The sequence below is a fragment of the Pan paniscus genome, chromosome 20 (assembly GCF_029289425.2).
Source record: "Pan paniscus chromosome 20, NHGRI_mPanPan1-v2.0_pri, whole genome shotgun sequence".
NCBI classification, from domain to species: domain Eukaryota; kingdom Metazoa; phylum Chordata; class Mammalia; order Primates; family Hominidae; genus Pan; species Pan paniscus.
Window position 1 is genome coordinate 8915700 of NC_073269.2, and position 15600 is coordinate 8931299.

Genomic DNA, 15600 nt, shown 5'->3' on the forward strand with positions numbered 1-15600 from the left:
ATCTTCAACAGGCCCGGCCCTGCCAGGAGCCCCCAGCCTCATGTGGGAAGAGACGGCAAGGCTGCCTGTGGCTATAAAGTCAAGGTGGAAAGGGCAAGAAACCTTGAGAAGGTGGCCTGTGGAGGACTGGAGGAGGGAAGTATCCGGCTGGGATGGAGTCCTGGAAGCCTTCCTGGAGGAGGCGGCATTGAGGCTGGGCCTTGAGGATGTATGAGATGTGTCCGAGGGACGGATGGGGGGTGGAAAGAGTATTCCAGGTGGCCGCACAGCCTCAGCAAAGGCCCGGAGGTGGGAATGTGCCCACTTCAATGGTAAGAGAGCAAAGTATCCAGGTCAGGCTGGAGGAGGAAGCTGGAAGGTGAAGAGTTTGGTCTGTGGGCAGTGGGGACCTGTGAGAGGTTCCAGAACAGGAGCAGGGAGGTAGATTTGGCTGGTGGAAGTGGTCGGAGATCCCAGAGCTGCCCTCTGGACTATGTCCCAGGGAAGTCAGGGGCCACCCTGACCTCACCATACCAAGCTGTGGTTTCCCAACACCCCGCCCAGCCCCAGGGGAGTCGGAAGAGCAGCCAGGAATGCGGTCAGAGGACAGGGGGAAACCCCCGAGACCAGCCTATGGCCCTTGCCCTGCCTCTGTCTTCCCATCCTGGCCAGTGCAGCTGGAGAGACCACAGCAAGACCAGCTCCTGCAGGACCAGGAGGTAGAGAGAGAGCTGCCCCATCTGACTCCTTCCCCGTCTTTTCTGCTCCCTGCAATTTCCACGAAATTCACCTGTACCAAGATGAGAACAGCTTCCATGCGGCCGAAGGGGCAACGCTCTTGTTTATTTTTAGAGACAGGGTCTCGCTCTGTTGCCCAGGCTGGAGTGGAGTGGTTACCGATCAAAGCTCACTGCAACCTCAACTTCCTAGGCTCAAGCGATCCTTCTGCCTCAGCCTCCCGAGTAGCTGGGGCACAGGCTCGTACCATGTGTCATTTTAAAATTTTTTGTAGAGACAAGGTCTCCTATGTTGCCCAGGCTGGTGTCAAAACTCCTGGGCTCATGCAATCCTCCCACCTCAGCCTCCCAAAGTGCTGGGATTACCGATATGAGCCATGGTGCCCGGCTAATTTTAAGTGGTAATGCTTACCCCACGTGGGCTGGGCAGTAATGGTGGATCCCAGACAGGATGACAGGCAGGTCAGAGAAGCACCATTCTTCTAGATCTTGAACTGTGGCTCTACACACCCCCTTCTCCATGTCTCTGCAGTGACACACCTCCGTGGCCCCCAGCCCCCTGGGACTGAGACCCACCCTGGCTGGAACACACACGTGGGCCTTTCAACAACAAAAAGGACCTTTATTCTGGAGGCAAATCCCAAACAGCAAAGCAAGCGAGTATGGCAGGCTGAGCAGCACGGCCCATGGGCAGAGGAGGGCTCACTTTTCAAAGTTCCAAATAGGGCAAAATGTGTGTTTCCCTAGAAAGTATTTTTTAAAAACATTTTTGAGATAGAGTCTTGCTCTGTCACCCAGGCGAGAGTGCAGGGGCAAGATCATGGCTCACTGCAGCCTCCAACTCCTGGGCTCAAGCAGTCCTCCCACCTTGGCCCCCCAAAGTGCTGTGATTACAGGTGTCGGCCACCACACCCAGTCAGGGCTCACTTTTCAAAGCCCCAAACAGAAGGCATTGGGCAAAATGTGTATTTCTTGGGGAGGCTGTTATTATTATTTTTTGTTAGATGGAGTCTCGCTCTGTCACCCAGGCTGGTGTGCAGTGGCGCGATCTCTGCTCACTGCAACCTCCGCGCCTCTCAGGTTTAAGCAATTCTTCTGCGTCAGCCTCACAACTAGCTGGGACTACAGGTGCACACCACCACACCTGGCTTTTTTTTTTTTTTTTTTTTTTTTTTCTAAGTAGAGACAGGGTTTCATCATGTTGGCCAGGATGATCCCGAACTCCTGACTTCAGATGATCCACCTGCCTCAGACTCCCAAAGTGCTGGGATTACAGGCGTGAGCCACTGTGTCCAGCCTCTTGGAAAGATTTGGATTCGCTTCATGGAGCCAGGGAGCAGGACATAGGTGAAGAACCCAGCTTGTGGCTCAAGTTGGCCTGAATTGGGTTCGAGGCCCTGCTCCCCCGGGCCTCTTTGTCCATGTGTTCAAGGAAAAAATGGGAGAGTTCAATACCAAAAAGGTGGTCAGGGATCCGGAGTCGGGCCTGAGTCCAAAGAAGGGTCAAGGCCAAGGATCAAGGCCAAGGGTCAAGGCCAAGGCCTCGTGCTTACGTGTGGCCACCAGGGGGCAGCAGGGATCGGGGTGTGCAGTGGCCTTTCCTCCCCGCCTCCACTGGCCCATGGGTCAGAAGTCCAGCTCGGGCATCAGGGTGTGCTTGACCGGGCAGCTGGGGGTCTCGGGTTCCTGCTCACAGATGTCCCCGGCAACACCCATCCCGTCCCCGTCCCCATTCCCGTCCCTGTGCTGTGCCTCCCAGGCTCTCTGCTGGGCTGGCCAGTCCAGGTGCGCCCAGCGGGGGTCAGGGCCCCCGATGACCTCATCCACCAGGTCTGCCAGGTCGGGCAGGGGCTCGGCTCGCTCCACAAGGATGGGCGCGAAGGGTCCCACCAGCCAGGGCAGCGGCACGGCCTGCACCACCAGCTCCAGCAGCTCGTCCACGCAGGCGTGCGCGCGGGCCACGCGACCCCGGCCCTCGGCCAGCGCGGCCGCTGGCACGTCCCTGAAGCAGCGAGCATCAGCGAAGGCGGTCTGCAGGGCGTCCACACTGCGCCGCACCTCAGCCACCTTCTCCTGGGCGCCGGGGGGCAGGCCCCGCACGCTGGACTCCAGCGCCTCTACCGTGCCCTGCAGCTCCTGGGTCAGGCTGCGGGACAGCACCAGCGTCTCCAGCTCTGCCTGCAGGGGGCGGGGACCTCAGTTTCCCCTATGGACGCCCAGGAGGACTGCTGTCCTGCCTCGGTTTCTCTGATGGACCCACAGTGGAGCTGTCAACCTGTCTCATAGACCTCATAGTCCTGTCCCCTGTAGACACAGAACGTGACCCAGCCCTGACTCAGTCTCCTTCATAAACACACAATGGGGCCGGTCGCGGTGGCTCACGCCTGTAATCCCAGCACTTTGGGAGGCCGAGTCGGGCGGATCACCTGAGGTGCGGAGTTCAAGACTAGCCTGGCCAACATGGCGAAACCCCGTATCTACCAAAAATACAAAAATTAGCCGGGCGTGGTGGTGGACACCTGTAGTCCCAGCTACTTAGGAGGCTGAGACAGGAGAATCGCTTGAACCCGGGAGGCGGAGGTTGCAGTGAGCTGAGATTGCGCCACTGCACTCCAGCCTGGGCGACAGAGTGAGACTCCTTCTCAAATAAATAAATATAAATAAAGTGGAAAGTGGAGAGATGGTTTCTAGGCTATAGGTTCAGGGAGAGAATGTGGAGGGAGGGAAAGCGAGAAGGGGCGGGAAGCCAGGGACTACTGCTTGCTTGGGCCAACACCCCCCTTTCCCCCCACCTCCCTCCATCTCAAAAATAAATAAATAATAAAATAATAAAACTCCATCTCAAAATAAATACATAAGTAAAACACACAATGGGACTTAAACCTGCCTCAGTTTCCCCCCACAGACACCTCAACTAGCTGAGCTCAGCACTTGGTTTGAGATAGCTTGAGTTGGGTCCCCGGCAGTACTGGGCTGACCCACAGTCCGTCGCTCCCCCTCTTCTTCCGCGGCCTGGTGGCAGACACCACCTCACCTGGCACTCCTGCGGTCTCACCTGGCTCCGGCGGCGGCTCTCCAGAGGGCGCTGGCCCCATTCCCCCCACAGCTCGTGCACCTTCCCAGGGCGGGCCGGGGCGGTGGGGGTCACCCCACACTGCATGTGGTCTATCTGCAAGGACAGAAACGGTGGTCTTCAGAGCTGGGGGAGCTGGGGGTGGGGTCCAGGACCACTGATCTGGCCTCAGTAAGCATTTAGGAGACCGAGGCAGGTTGTGCAGGGCTGTGGGGAAGACTTGGGCTTGGACCCCAAGGGAGGTGGGAGCCATAGAGGGCTGTGGGTAAAGAAGGGACGGACCTGACTGAGGGGCTCACAGGTGCCCTCTGGTGGCTGCTGCGGGGAGGGAAGAGCTGACGATGGGAGGATTCTGATCAGGAGGAAGGCTCTCTTCTGACCTACCCTAACTTGCTATAAATTCCAGCTTCTCCTTCCCCTCTTCCACAAAACCCCTCCCTGACTCTCCAGGCAGAGCCATGACATCCCTGGGCTCCTCCAGGCCCGGGTCCCCCAGCCCTGAACACATGCAGCTGGAGACAGCTGCACCCAGCTCCGCCTCCTGCTTTAGGCTAGCACGGGATCTGGTATTCAGCTGGCGCTCAATCCATACTGATTGGCCTGCATCCCGGAGCAGGGGCGGGCAGCGGGCTCTCACCAGCTCCAGCGTCTCCTGCAGCTGGGCCAGGGTGTCCTGGGCACGGTGTTTGCTCTGCCTCAGTTTCCCCAGAGAGTGCTCGTAGGCCAGGTGGCGGATCCGTGCTGACAGGGAGCCGAGGCGCACAAAGTAGCCCTGCTGTCTCCTCTGATCCTCCACCGAACCCACTTCAGGGCCTTCAGCCTCAGCCGCCAGTGCCGCTGGAGGACAGGATTCGGGGACAGCACGGGGACAGCACGGGGACAGGATACGGGGATGGGATTCGGGGACAGCACGGGGACAGGATACGGGGATGGGATTCGGGGACAGCACGGGGACAGGATACGGGGATGGGATTCGGGGACAGCACGGGGACAGGATTCGGGGACAGCACGGGGACAGGATTCGGGGACAGCACGGGGACAGGATTCGGGGACAGCACAGCCACCCCCTCCACATCTGCTCACCCACCTCTGGGTACAGAAGCCACAGGTTCCCACATTCACAGTTCCCCTTGACTGACATCAACCCATTTGGTCTTCCCCAAACCCTAAGATGTAGGCACTATGGTGGGCCCTGTTTTACACAGGAGGAAAACTGAGGCAAAGGAGAGGTGAGATCCTGCAGGATGCAAGAAGCAGACCCAGATTGGAACCCAGGCACGTTGGTCCCAAACTGCTTAACCATTTTTTTTTTTCTTTGAGATGGAGTCTCGCTCTGTCCCCTAGGCTGGAGTGCAGTGGCACTATCCCAGCTCACTGCAACCTCTGCCTCCCAGGATCAAGCGATTCTCCTGCCTCAGCCTCTTGAGTAGCTGGGACCACAGGCGTGCACCACCACACCCGATTAAGTTTTGTATTTTTAGTAGAGATGGGGTTTCACCAGGTTGGCCAGGCTGGTCTAGAACTCCTGAGCTCAATTGATCCGCCTGCCTCGGCCTCCTAACGTGCTGTGTTTACAGGTGTGAGCCATCATGCCTGGCCTGCTTAACCATTCTTTTAAGCAGCCTTTTAAAAATATAGGTTGGGTGCAGCAGCATGCACCTGTAATCCCAGCACTTTGGGAGGCCCAGATGGGAGGATTGCTTGAGCCCAGGGAGGATTACTTTGAGACTAGCTTAGGCAATACAGCAAAACCCTGTCTCTAAAAATGAAATACGGAAATTAGCCAGGGCTGGGCACAGTGGCGTGTGCCTATAGTCCCAGCTGCTTGAGAAGCTGAGGCAGGAGGATCAATTGAGCTCAGGAATTGAAGGCTATGGTTAGCTACGATCACGCCACTGCCCTCTAGCCTGGGCAACAGAGCAAGACTCCATCTCAAAAAAAAATTAAAATTAAAAAATGAATGAAAAATAATAAAAAAAAGAGAAAATCCACACAAGATATGGTGGAAAAAAATAAAAAGAATATATCATAGTCCAGGCACAGCGGCTCACGCCTGTAATCCCAGCACTTTGGGAGGCCAAGGCAGGGGGATCACTTGAGCCCAGGAGTTGGAGACCAGCCTGGGTGACAGAACAAGACCCCATCTCTAAGAAAAAAAATTTTTTTTTTTGAGACGGAGTCTCGCTCTGTTGCCCAGGCTGGAGTGCAGTGGCGCAATCTCGGCTCACTGCAAGCTCCACCTCCCAGGTTCACGCCATTCTCCCACCTCAGCCTCCTGAGTAGCTGGGACTACAGGCACCCGCCACCACGCCCGGCCAATTTTTTGTATTTTTAGTAGAGATGGGGTTTCACCATTCACAGGATGGTCTCGATCTCCTGACCTTGTGATCTGCCCTCCTCGGCCTCCCAAAGTGCTGGGATTACAGGCGTAAGCCACTGCGCCCGGCCTAAAAAAAAATTTTTAAATCAGCCAGATGTGGTGGTGTGCACCTCTAGTTCCATTTGTCTAGGAGGATGAGGCAGGAGAATCACTTGAACCCAGGAGGTGGAGGCTGCAGTGAGCCAAGATCATATCACTGCACTCTAGCCTAGGCGACAGAATGAGACTCCATTTCAAAAAAAAAAAAAACAGTGGTTGGGCGTGGTGGACTCACGCTTGTAATCCCAGCACTTTGGGAGGTCAAGGCAGGCGGCTCACCTGAGGTCAGGAGTTTGGCCAACATGCAAAACCCCATCTCTACTAAATACACAAAAATTAGCCGGGTGTAGTGTTGGGTGCCTGTAATCCCAGCTACTTGGGAGGCTGAGGCCGGAGAATCGCTTGAACCCGGGAGGCAGAGGCTGTAGTGAGCTGAGATTGCAACACTGCACTCCAGCCTGGGCAACAAAGTGAGATTCTGTCTCAAAAAAAAAGAAAAAAAATTTCAGGAGTGCCTGGCACACAAGAAGTGCCTGATCAATGCCTCACTGCCTTTTTTTTTTTTGAGATAGAGTCTCGCTCTGTCACCCAGGCTCGAGTGCAGTGGTGCGATCTCTGCTCACTGCAAGCTCCACCTCCCGGGTTCATGCCATTCTCCTGCCTCAGCCTCCCGAGTAGCTGCGACTACAGGCGCCCGCCACCACGCCCGGCTAATTTTTTGTATTTTTAGTAGAGACGGGGTTTCACCGTGTGAGCCAGGATGGTCTGGATCTCCTGACCTCGTGATCGGCCCGCCTCGGCCCCCCAAAGTGCTAGGATTACAGGCCTGAGCCACCGTGCCCGGCCGCCTCCCTGCTTTTCTGCTGAGGTGGGGGTAAGCCCATACATTCTTCCAGTGCTGTAACGCCAGAGTTGGACATTCACATGGTCTCCAGGGCCAGGCAGGTACCAAAAACCATCAAAGTAGATATGACATAAACCACTGGGGACTAGTGGAGCTGAGCAAACCATCTGAAGGGGCAGACAATATTCTGGCTGTGTCTAGTTTTTCTTTTTTTTTTTTTTTTTTTGAGACGGAGTCTCGCACTGTGGCCTGGGCTGGAGTGGTGCAGTGGCGCGATCTCAGCTCATTGCAACCTCCACCTCCCAGGTTCAAGTGATTCTCCTGCCTCAGCCTCCCGAGTATCTGGGAATACAGGCACACGCCACCACGCCTGGCTAATTTTTTGTATTTTTAGTAGAGACGGGATTTCACTATGTTGGCCAGGCTGGGCTCGAACTCCTGACCTCATGATCTGCCCACCTTGGCCTCCCAAAGTGCTGAGATTACAGGCGTGAGCCACTGTGCCTGGCAGTGTGTCTAGTTTTTCAAAACAAGCCAAGAATCGGGACATGTAATGCAAAATCTGGTTGTTAAATGCATGCAAAGAATGAAAATATTTAAAACACGCTGCACCGGCATTTGGGGGCCACCAGTTTGGGACCTCAAGTCTAAAAGCCCTATATGCCCTTAGGGTCTGGGTGTTCTGACTCCTGGCGGGATGCAGGTTGAGGGGCCGTGGAAGTGACCGGGAGGGAGGACAGGCCTGGTTTTGAGTTGTATGTTTCCTGCTGATCTGCTGTGTGACCTTGGGTGAGTCTCAGACCTCTCTGATCTGTACCACGGGGGATGGGGACGGGGCAGGACTCAGGGGTTAGGGTTGAGGGTGTCGTCCTCACCGAGCTCGTCCTCCATCATGGGCAGGAAGTGATCCACCAGCTCCTCTGATTTTTCCAGTACAACATCCACGGCATGGCTCACGGAGCGCTTCAGCTCCACGCTCCAGCGCCGGCCCCTCCGGGCCAGGTCCACCACACCCGTGACACTGCTGGCCACCGCGTCCTTGGCTGAGGTCACCACCTGGAAGGAAGGGCCCCCCCACTCCAGGCACCGTGGGACTCCAGCTCCATTTCTGCCACCCTAGTTCCCTGGGGCTGGGACTCAAAGATCCCTGGACTTCTTCCTGGCTCCGTGCCTCAGTTTCCCCTATAAAATGGGTGATAAAACCCTTCCCTCACAGAGGGTGTTGAGGGAGTTACCCGCCCTTACTAGCAATACATATATATACACACATACATATACATATATACACACATATACGTATATACATGTATATATACACATATACGTATATATACATATATACACTTATACGTATATATACATATATGTATACATACATACACACACACACATACACACACACATATATATGTTGCAGTTATTTTAACCTGGCTGTTTTTTCTTGAGTTAACTAAAAGCCTGGTTGGCACCATCCCTCCCTCCCTCCCTCCTGCCTCTAGTCTGGCCTGCCCCCACTGAAGGTCCCCATGTCTAGTCGTCCGGGGTACCGTCTCCGAAGGTTGCTGGAGAAAGGGAAGCTTCTCCTCCAGCTTGTCCAGGCCCCTGCAGGCGAGGCTGTTCATGGTGGCCACTGAAGGGAGAGAGGCGGGGAGTGAGACTCGGGGAGACGCAGAGGGAGATAGGGACGCAGTCAGAATTGTAGAAGGAGGGAATGCTAGAGAGAGAAGCAGAGACAGAGAAGGAAGGAGACCAGGATAAGACAGGGAGAAACAAAACAGAATGATGGAGACGAGACCCACACCAGGAGATGGACAGGCTTCCTGAAGCCGCTTACACCAAAGACGCTGGGGCAGACACCTGTGGCGCCTGGAGAGAGAGTCTACGAGGGAGATGGGGAGAAGGCCTAGACCACAGGGGGACCTGGCTGCCTCCCTAGGTGAGACTGGGGGCCCTGAGGGTGTGGGTAGGCCGCTGGGTTGGGCACTGCCTCCTCTGCCCTCCTGCCTGGGCCCTGCCACCCACCTTGTTCTCCCAGCACCAAGGTGACTTTTCAGCCGTGCCCAGCTCAGATGGCCCAGCGGACAGACTCAAGGTCACAGAAGCTGGCTGAGAGGGAGGTGAGGAGGTGCTGGGCTAGGACCCTCAGGTGACCCTCTTCCTGGGTCAGACTAGAGGCCAAGGATCCTTTAGTCCCCCGCCTGTCATCGGCTCAGGGGTCCACAGAGATGTGAGAACTACAGAGCGGAAGCTGCGGGGCTTAGGACAGGCAGAGGCAGGTGCAGAGGGGAGGGGGCCTAGAGAGACAAACGGACCCAAGGCACATCAGGCCAACAAAGGAGGGGACACAGGGAGACAGATGGAATAGGGACAGAGAGGAGGGGCCCCACCAGTAAACAGGTAAGGGCAGAGGGCCAGGGGATCAGATTTATTTATTTATTTTGAGACAGAGTCTAGCTCTGTCACCCAGGCTGGAGTGCAGTGGTACGATCTCGGCTTGCTGCAACCCCTGCCTCCCAGGTTCAAGTGATTCTCCTGCCTCAGCCTCCCATGCAGCTGGGATTACAGGCGCCCACCACCACGCCTGGCTAATTTTTTGTATTTTTAGTAGAGATGGGGTTTCACCATGTTGGCCAGGCTGGTCTCGAACTCCTGACCTCAAGTGATCCGCCTGCCTCGGACTCCTAAAATGCTGGGATTACAGGCATGAGCCACCACACCTGTCAGGGGATCAGTTTTTTTGTTTGTTTTTGCTTTTTTTTTTTTTTGAAATGGAGTCTCACTCTGTTGCCCAGGCTGGAGCGCAATGGTGCGGTCTTGGCTCACTGCAACTTCCGCCTCCCAGGTTCAAGCAAGTCTCCTGCCTCAGCCTCCTGAGTAGCTAGGATTACAGGTGTGTGCCACCACATGCTGCCAAGTTTTGTATTTTTAGTAGAGACAGGGTTTCACTATGTTGTCCAGGCTGGTCTTAAACTTCTGACCTTGTGATCCAACCGCCTCGGCCTCACAAAGTGCTGGGATTACAGGCATGAGCCACCACACCCAGCCAGATTAAAAAAAAATTTTTTTTTTTTTGAGATACAGGGTCTCGCTATGTTGCTCCAGCTGGTCTTGAACTCCTGGCCTCAAGTGATCCTCCTCCCTCGGCCTCCCAAAGTGCTGGGATCATAGGCATGAGCCACCATGCCTGGCTGGTGATCAGATTAAAGAAGGACTTAAGTGAAGAGATTGAGGACAGGTGGCATGGCAGTGGGACAGGTGGCTAGGCTGAAGATGACCTCCAGGAGTGTCATGCAGATAGACCAAGGAGGATGTGACAGGGGGCAGTGGGGGGGTGGCAAGCCACAGCTCTCAGGGACACGGGCCGGGGCACTCACGCTGGGGCTGCAGGTGCTCGAGCAGCGGCTGGGCATGGTCCAGGGCACGGGTGGTCAGGCCGCACACGCAGTTCTCAGCCAGGCGGCAGGCGGAGCCCAGCAGCGGGTGCCTGTCCTTGGCTGCACTGTAAGCATCGCAGACCGCGGTGCACGTGGCCCTGACCAGGGGCAGAGCCACCACGCGCTGCACCACATTCTGCGGGAAGGGTCGGCATCAGGGGGACCCTGGGGGAAGTGGGGCCCCAGGCACACCTCAACCTACTTCCCCTCTCTGGGCCAGGACGAGGGATGGGAGAGTGGAAGGATGGAGTACTGAGCACCCCGCCACGTAGAGGCAGTGAAGATAAACGTGGATGTGAGAATGTCATTGTTCCTGCACTCACAGGCTCCTCTTCCCATGGCGTACACAGAGCATTACAATTTTGTTTGTAATGGGGTTTCACTCTTATCACTCAGGCTGGAGTGCAGTGGCACCATCTCGGCTCACGGCAATCTCCTCCTCCTGGGTTCAAACGATTCTCCTGCCTCAGCCTCCCAAGTAGCTGGGATTACAGGCGCCCGCCACCACACCTGGCAATTATTATTAATATAAGACGGAGTTTCGCTCTATCGCCCAGGCTGGAGTGCAGTGGCACGATCTCGGCTCAGCGCAACCTCCGCCTCCCCGGTTCAAGTGATTCTCCTGCCTCAGCCTCCCGAGGAGCTGGAATTACAGGGATGCGCCACCATACCCGTTTTTTATGTTTTGTTTTTGTATTTTTAGTAGAGATGGGGTTTCTCCACATTGGTCAGGCTGGTCTCAAACTACCAACCTCAGGTGATCCACCTGCCTTGGCCTCCCAAAGTGCAGGGATTACAGGCGTGAGCCACCGTGCCCAGCCAATTTTGTTTTTATTTTTATTTTTAGTAGAAACAGGGTTTCACTATGTTGACCAGGCTGCTGTCGAACTCCCGACCTCAGGTGATCCACCCACCTCAGGTGATCCACCCACCTCAGGTGATCCACCCACCTCAGCCTCCCAAAGTGCTGGGATTACAGGCCTGAGCCATTGCACCTGGTCACAATTTTTTTGTTTTCAATAGAGACAAGGTCTTGCTCTGTTGGCCAGGCTAGAGGGCAGTGATTCAAGCACGGCTCATTGCAGCCTAAGCCTCCTAGCCTCAAGCAATCCTCCCACCTTAGTCTCCAAATACCTGGGATTACAGGTGCACACCACTGTGCCCAGCTAATTTTATTTTATTTTATAGCGATTGGGTCTTGCTGTGTTGCCCATGCTGGTCTTGAATTCCTGGCTCAAGCGATCCTCCCGCTTCAGTCTCCTAATATGCTGGGATTATAGGCATGAGCCACTGCACCTGGCCAAATACTATTTTTTTTTATCTGCATTTGGTTGAAAAAGGTCTGCATACTTCTGTCTCCTGGGTTCAAGAGATTCTCCTGCCTCAGCCTCCCAATTAGCTGGGATTCCAGGCAGCCACCACCCCACCTGGCTTTTTTTTTTTTTTTTTTTTTTGAGATGGAGTCTCGTTCTTGTTACCTAGGCTGGAGTGCAGTGGCGTGGTCTCGGCTCACTGCAACCCCCGCCTTCAGGGTTCAAGCGGTTCTCCTGCCTCAGGCTTCCGAGTAGCTGGGAATACAGGCACCCGCCACCATACCCGGCTAATTCTTGTATTTTTAGTAGAGACAGGGTTTCACCAAGTTAGCCAGGCTGGTCTCGAACTCCTGACCTCAGTTGATCAGCCCGCTTGGCCTCCCAAAGTGCTGGGATTACAGGCATGAGCCACCGCACCCAGCCTGACCTGTGCAGTTCAAACCCATGTTGTTAAAGGGCCCACTGCGATCTGTCTGCTCGAGGGAGGAGATGTTAGAGTCTGGGGGTTCAGAGCACTGCCCCTGGAGCACAGTGGCCTCTGTTCACTTCTGGTTCAGCTGCCTGCAAGTTGTGTGAACTTGAGCAAGCCACTGAACTGTTCGGTGCCTTTGTTTCCCCATCTATGAAATGGGTTACTAGGGTTGTGATGCGTGTTCAAGGAGCCAATATACATGAAACGGTTGGAACTGTGACCGATACAGTGATTGCTGCTCTTACTATTGTTGTTACTGAGGGCGCCATGATGGTGGACGTGGAGACAGAAGGACACAGGTGGAGACCCAGGGATCAAAGGAGAGGGAAAGGGTTGGGTAGGGGCCACAGAAGCCAGCTGGGTGTCTTTGAGAGACACTCCCCTCCCAGGGCCTCATTAAGCCCCCACTAGGAAATAGACCATCCCCTCCATGGACCAAAATATTTTATGACTCAGCTTTTCCCAGCAAGGAGAGGAGTGGGGCGGGATACCTGGCCTGAAACGCTCCTAGAAGGGACTGTCCCACACAATACCTTGTGTCCCTGCTCCATGGGAGGGGCAGCCCTCACCTGCTGGTCCTGCTCCCACACACTGGATCTGGGGATCTGAGCCGCCTCGTCTTCAGACATCGTGCTGCAAACAGGGTCACCCTGCGGGGCAGGATTGAGTAAGGGGAGCACCTGCCCAGGCATCAGATCCTGTCAAATTGGGCTCTGTGACTTGAGCAACTCTCAAAACTCTTGGGGCCTCAGTTTCTTCATCTGCATAATGGGGCATTCTATGGGGCTCAGACAATGCATGTCCAGAGCTCTGTACACAGAAGGTGTCCAATAATGAGCCTCTGGCAAGGTAGGGTTGCCGGAGTGACTCGAAGCATGGTCTCTGAGGTGAGAAAGACCTGGGTTCAAATGCTACTATTAATTGCGGTGTTATTTTTATTATTTTTTTAAAGACAGAATCTCTCTCGCCCAGGCTGGAGAGCAGTGGCGCCATCTCAGCTCACTGCAATTTCCGCCTCCCAGGTTCAAGTGATTCTCCTGCTTCAGCCTCCCAGTTAGCTGGGATTACCCACGTGCCACCATGCTCGGCTAATTTTTGTATTTTTAGTAGAAACGGGGTTTCGCCATGTTGCCCAGGCTGGTCTCAAACTCCTGGGCTCAAGTGATCTGCCCGCCTCGGCCTCCCAAAGTGCTGGGATTACAGGCATGAGACACTGCACCTGGCCAGCTGTGTGATTTTTGGCAAGCACCTTCACCTCTCTGGGCTGCTTCCTGTTTTGTAAGATGGGGGAGGTCCCTGCTACCCCTGCGGCCCCTGCCTGGGCCCAGAACTGCCCAAGCACCCCAGACGGCTGGAGGTGGTAGCTGCTGGGTCCCAGTCCACTCACAGCTCATTTGACAGACAGGGCAACTGAGGCACGCAGCAGGTCCATGCTGGTCCCAAGGTCACGCAGCCAGCTAGAGTTACAGGGGGGAGCTCGACCTCGGGCCTCAGACCTGCCGCCTGCGATCCCTCCGGTTGCCACCCCGCGTCCTCTGAGGCCTGGTCCTCGCCCAACTGGGTCCTGAGCTGGGGCCAATTGGGCCAAGGGTCCCAGCCACCTGCTCTGGCCGGTCATACCCCTCCCACGCCGCCGGACCTTCGCCCAACCACCCTATCTGGAGCTCCTCTCCTAAGCCCGGGTGGGGGGGGGGGGTCCCGGACGCCACCCTCAGGGCACTCACCTGGGTGCGAGCGGCTTCAGACCCCAGCTGTCTCCGCTGACCCCAGGCTCAAGTCTCCACACCCCCGCTGGTCCCGCCCGCCCATCTTATAGCTGCTCGCGGAGTGGGGGCCTCCGGAACTGACCAATGGGGAGAGGCCGTGCGGGGGCGTGCCCAGGGGGCGTGGCTCCAGGCTTCCCTCGCCCTCTCCTTGAGCTGGCCCAGTGCCCTACGGTTGCCATAGTAATTCGGGAGCGCTAGATTCAAAAGATTGAGCTATTATACGTTCCCGGACCAAGTCTGGCCACCTGTCACCCTCACTGCTGTTGCCATAGAGACAGTCCATGCGATCACAGCCCCCATAGCCCTGCTGAGTGACCTTGGCCAACTCGCTGATGACTTCTTATTAATTATTATTATTTATCGATTTTTGAGACTGGGTCTTGCTCGGTTGCCCAGGGCTAGAGTGCAGTGGTGTGATCATAGCTCACTGCAGCCTTGCCCTCCCAGGCTGAGGTGATCCTCCCGCCTCAGTCTCCTAAGTAGCTGGGACCACAGGCACACACCACCACACCCAGCTAACTTTTTAAACTTTTTGTAGAGACGAGGTGTCCCTGTGTTGACCAGGCTTGTCTTCAACCCCTGAGCCCCAAGTGATCCTTCCACCTCAGCCTTCCAAATTGCTGGGATTACAGGTGTGAGCCATTGCACCCAGCCTCTTTTTATTTCTTAATCTGCCCCTTAACTAAGCCAGAAGCCAGGCCTTCCCTTTCCCTAGGATCCCCATTTCACAGATGAGCAAGCTGAGGCTCAGAGATCATAAATCACTTGCCCCGCATACCACAGCAAGTGAGGGATCCTATTCCTTTGTTTTTCTTCTTTTTTTTTTTTTTTGAGACAGAGTCTGACTCTGTCGCCCAGGCTGGAGTGCAGTGGCGCGATCTTGACACACTGCAACCTCCGCCCCCGGGTTCAAGTGATTCTCCTGCCTCAGCCTCCCGAGTAGCTGGGATTACAGGCGCCTGCCACCACACCTAGCTAATTTTTGTATTTTTAGTAGAGGTGGGGTTTCACCATATTCGTCAGGCTGGTCTTGAACTCCTGACCTCGTGATTTGCCTGCCTTGGCCTCCCAAAGCACTAGGATTACAGGCATGAGCCACCGTGCCCGGCCAGGGATCGTATTCAAACCCAGCCCTGCTGGACCTCAGAACCCTGCCTTTTCATTGCCTTGCCTGGAATGACCACAGATGTAGGCATGGTCTTTTTATTTTTATTTTTGAGACACAGTTTCACTCTGTCGCCCAGCCTGGAGTGCAGTGGCGCGATCTTGGCTCACTGCAACCTCCGCCTCCCAGGTTCGAGTGATTCTCCTGCCTGACCCTCCCAAGTAGCTGGTATTACAGGCACGTGCCACTATGCCTGGCTAATTTTTGTATTTTTAGTAGAGACAGGGTTTTGCCATGTTGGCCAGTCTGGTCTCGAACTCCTGACCTCCGGTGATCTGCCTGCCTCAGCCTCCCAAAGCGTTTGGATTACAGGCGTGAGCCACGGCGCCAGGCTGCATGGTCATTTTTTAGGGAGCTGGGAAAGCTGGACATGCCCCCAAGCCCCAGGGTCTTCCAAA

General features: G+C 55.4%; 1 protein-coding gene across 2 annotated transcripts; it reads right to left on the reverse strand.

Annotated features, from left to right (window-relative positions):
- Window positions 1–1317: 1317 nt before the first annotated feature.
- PLIN5 (perilipin 5) lies at window positions 1318–14117 on the reverse strand. Of its 2 annotated transcripts, XM_034946522.3 has the most exons (8): window positions 13996–14117; window positions 12841–12921; window positions 10427–10622; window positions 8600–8682; window positions 7928–8108; window positions 4427–4626; window positions 3772–3885; window positions 1318–2894 (listed from the first exon to the last, which is right to left on the reverse strand). In XM_034946522.3, exons 2-8 carry the CDS (start codon window positions 12898–12900, stop codon window positions 2343–2345), a joined length of 1386 nt encoding a protein of 461 aa, XP_034802413.3. In that variant the 5' UTR covers window positions 12901–12921; window positions 13996–14117; the 3' UTR covers window positions 1318–2342. The 2 variants fall into 2 exon arrangements, with proteins under 2 accessions (XP_034802413.3, XP_054960276.2); XM_055104301.2 differs by lacking the exons at window positions 8600–8682; window positions 10427–10622; window positions 12841–12921; window positions 13996–14117 and having other exon boundaries at window positions 4427–6236; window positions 7928–8468.
- Window positions 14118–15600: the final 1483 nt, after the last annotated feature.

Bases quoted from the DNA above. Each gene is read 5' to 3' on its own strand.
- PLIN5 (XM_034946522.3), bottom strand. From the start codon at position 12,900: ATGTCTGAAGACGAGGCGGCTCAGATCCCCAGATCCAGTGTGTGGGAG. The intron at 10,623-12,840 runs GTGAGGGCTGCC...CCCTTCCCGCAG, and splicing joins TGTGGGAGCAGGACCAGCAG to AATGTGGTGCAGCGCGTGGT. The intron at 3,886-4,426 runs GTGAGAGCCCGC...CTGTCCTTGCAG, and splicing joins TGCAGGAGACGCTGGAGCTG to ATAGACCACATGCAGTGTGG.